The sequence below is a fragment of the Halyomorpha halys genome, unplaced genomic scaffold (genome assembly GCF_000696795.3).
Source record: "Halyomorpha halys isolate HHAL.00 unplaced genomic scaffold, Hhal_1.1 Scaffold1084.1, whole genome shotgun sequence".
Classification (NCBI taxonomy): Eukaryota; Metazoa; Arthropoda; class Insecta; order Hemiptera; family Pentatomidae; genus Halyomorpha; species Halyomorpha halys.
The window spans coordinates 74,038-76,069 of NW_027106765.1; the positions used below are offsets into that span (position 1 = coordinate 74,038).

A 2,032-nucleotide genomic window follows, 5' to 3' on the forward strand; every position below is an offset into this window, starting at 1 on the left:
AGATTAGTCGAAAGTAAAATTTAAACTTAAATTAAAAAACTGGCGTCACCCTGGAGTAAAATAGTCTAAATGCCTTGATTTTTAAATGGAAAAGAATAATTGGCCTGGAAAAAAAAAACATATAATTACCGGCAGTTAGGGGAAGAATAAAAAAATTCTGAAGAAAGGAATTATATGGTTTTCCTCCCAACCTTTTCATATTGCTGCTCCGAAAGAATAATGACGTATCTGTAAAATTGACTATTTTGGGTTGGCAGGCTCAAATATGCATTTAATAGATTTTTGTATATGCATCTTTGAGCCGGCCAACACAATAAGTTAATTTCACAAAATTTTCAGTTGCTTCATTATTCTTTCAGGGCAGCAAGATGTACTCATACTATCTGTCATCATCTTGACACCAAAATAGTCATATTTCTTTTATCAGACATATAACCATCTTTAGAAATTTTTTTAACTTAAACTGGTTATATAAATTACAATGTTTTCATAAATCTAATGTTAGTTGTTGGAAAATTTTTATTTTAGGTATGTACGACGGTGGTGAGCATACTCCGAAACTATTGGCATGCTCTCACACTGTTTGCCTTCATTGCCTCTCTCGAATCGCCGGACAAAACCCAGCGTCTCCTACATTCCGCTGTCCAATATGCAGAGACAACATCACGGTACCACGCGGCGGAGTCGCTGCCCTTCCTCCGAGTTTTCTAGTCAATCAACTTTTGGACTTGATGGCTTCCCAAAGGAGGGAAGTCGTGCCTAAATGTTCTGTCCATTTTAATCAGGTAATTAATAATGTTCATTATTACAAATTAAGTAGATATTTTAATGCACAAAGAATTGTGTAACAATCTTATTATTTATACCTTAGACATGAGCAAACATTAAATACTACAAAAAGGGTGTCGTGAAATATTCTTAGCCCAACAAGGGTGTTGCGAATTAATTTTTTTTTAGTCAAATAAGGGTGCCACAGCAAAAATAGTTAGCGAAGCGCTGCCTTTAACCATCACACTGTTTAACCAAGTGCTGGAGATAATGAAAATCATGAACTAGTTCTTATTTTCAATAAAAATTTTTATCAATTGATTTTGATTCAAATAGCAATGGTCTAGATTGCAGTCAAGAAAAACAATTAACATCAGTTTCTTTTATTAATAAATTAATAGTTAAAATAAATAAATATATAGTTGAAACAATTCATTAATTTTTTTTTTCTTGTTTACTCTCCCAGTTTTTTCAATTACTTATTTAGAGTTTAAGAAGAACTAAAACAAAAACAACACGAACTATGAGCTACACTAGAGACAAAGTGGTGCAGGAGTTCAGCTGTTCTATTTGCCTGACGTCATTTTCCTTTTAGCAGACTTATTTAGCCTTGTTAAATAATATATCATTTTAACATTCTAAGAGGGGAGTATTTCTTTAACACAATAAAGAATGTATTTTATATATTACACACAGTCAATCAACGATCTTCCAATATAAAAAAAAGAAAAGATTTTTATTATTGAAATAAAACTTATTTTGTTTACAGGAACTGTTGTTTTGTGAAACCTGTGATACTGTGTTCTGTTCTCAATGTACTTCTGGCTCTCATTCTTCCGCAGCCTCGGCGAGCATGTCATCATGTGAACATACGGTGATCCCTTTCAGCATTGCCATCAAGCGGATGTCTGAAATTTTACTCTATAAAGCCAACGAATGTATTTCTAAGGTAATTAATTCATCATGTTTTTCATATATCATAATTGTACACTGTTCCTTACAGAACAGTGTGGGAGAACATCCTCAAAAGACATTTAACCTGTTGATGACCTGTGATTTAGCTTACAGAGGCTGAAGAAGCCGTGAGAGGGGAAGTAGAAAGGCTCGAGGGGGCTGCAAGAGCTTGTCTCGAGAGGGTTGAGGCTCTGTTTTCAGAGGCCCATGCAGCTGTAGAGGCTAGGCGGCAGGCTGTTGTTGAACAAATCAACTGCGTACGAGATGCAAAACTTAAAGTCCTCAGGGCCCAACTCGATACAATCCAAGC

At 34.9% G+C, this 2,032-nt stretch overlaps 1 protein-coding gene across 1 annotated transcript in view; it reads left to right on the forward strand.

Moving 5' to 3' along the window:
* The window catches only part of LOC106688223 (tripartite motif-containing protein 3), a gene marked incomplete in the record, with an annotated part of 55,977 nt that overhangs the window by 3,688 nt on the left and 50,257 nt on the right, over positions 1 to 2,032 (forward strand). The window contains 3 exon segments of the mRNA XM_067045080.1: positions 529 to 785; positions 1,538 to 1,717; positions 1,830 to 2,032. Of these exon segments, the coding sequence (XP_066901181.1) occupies positions 529 to 785; positions 1,538 to 1,717; positions 1,830 to 2,032 (640 nt within the window).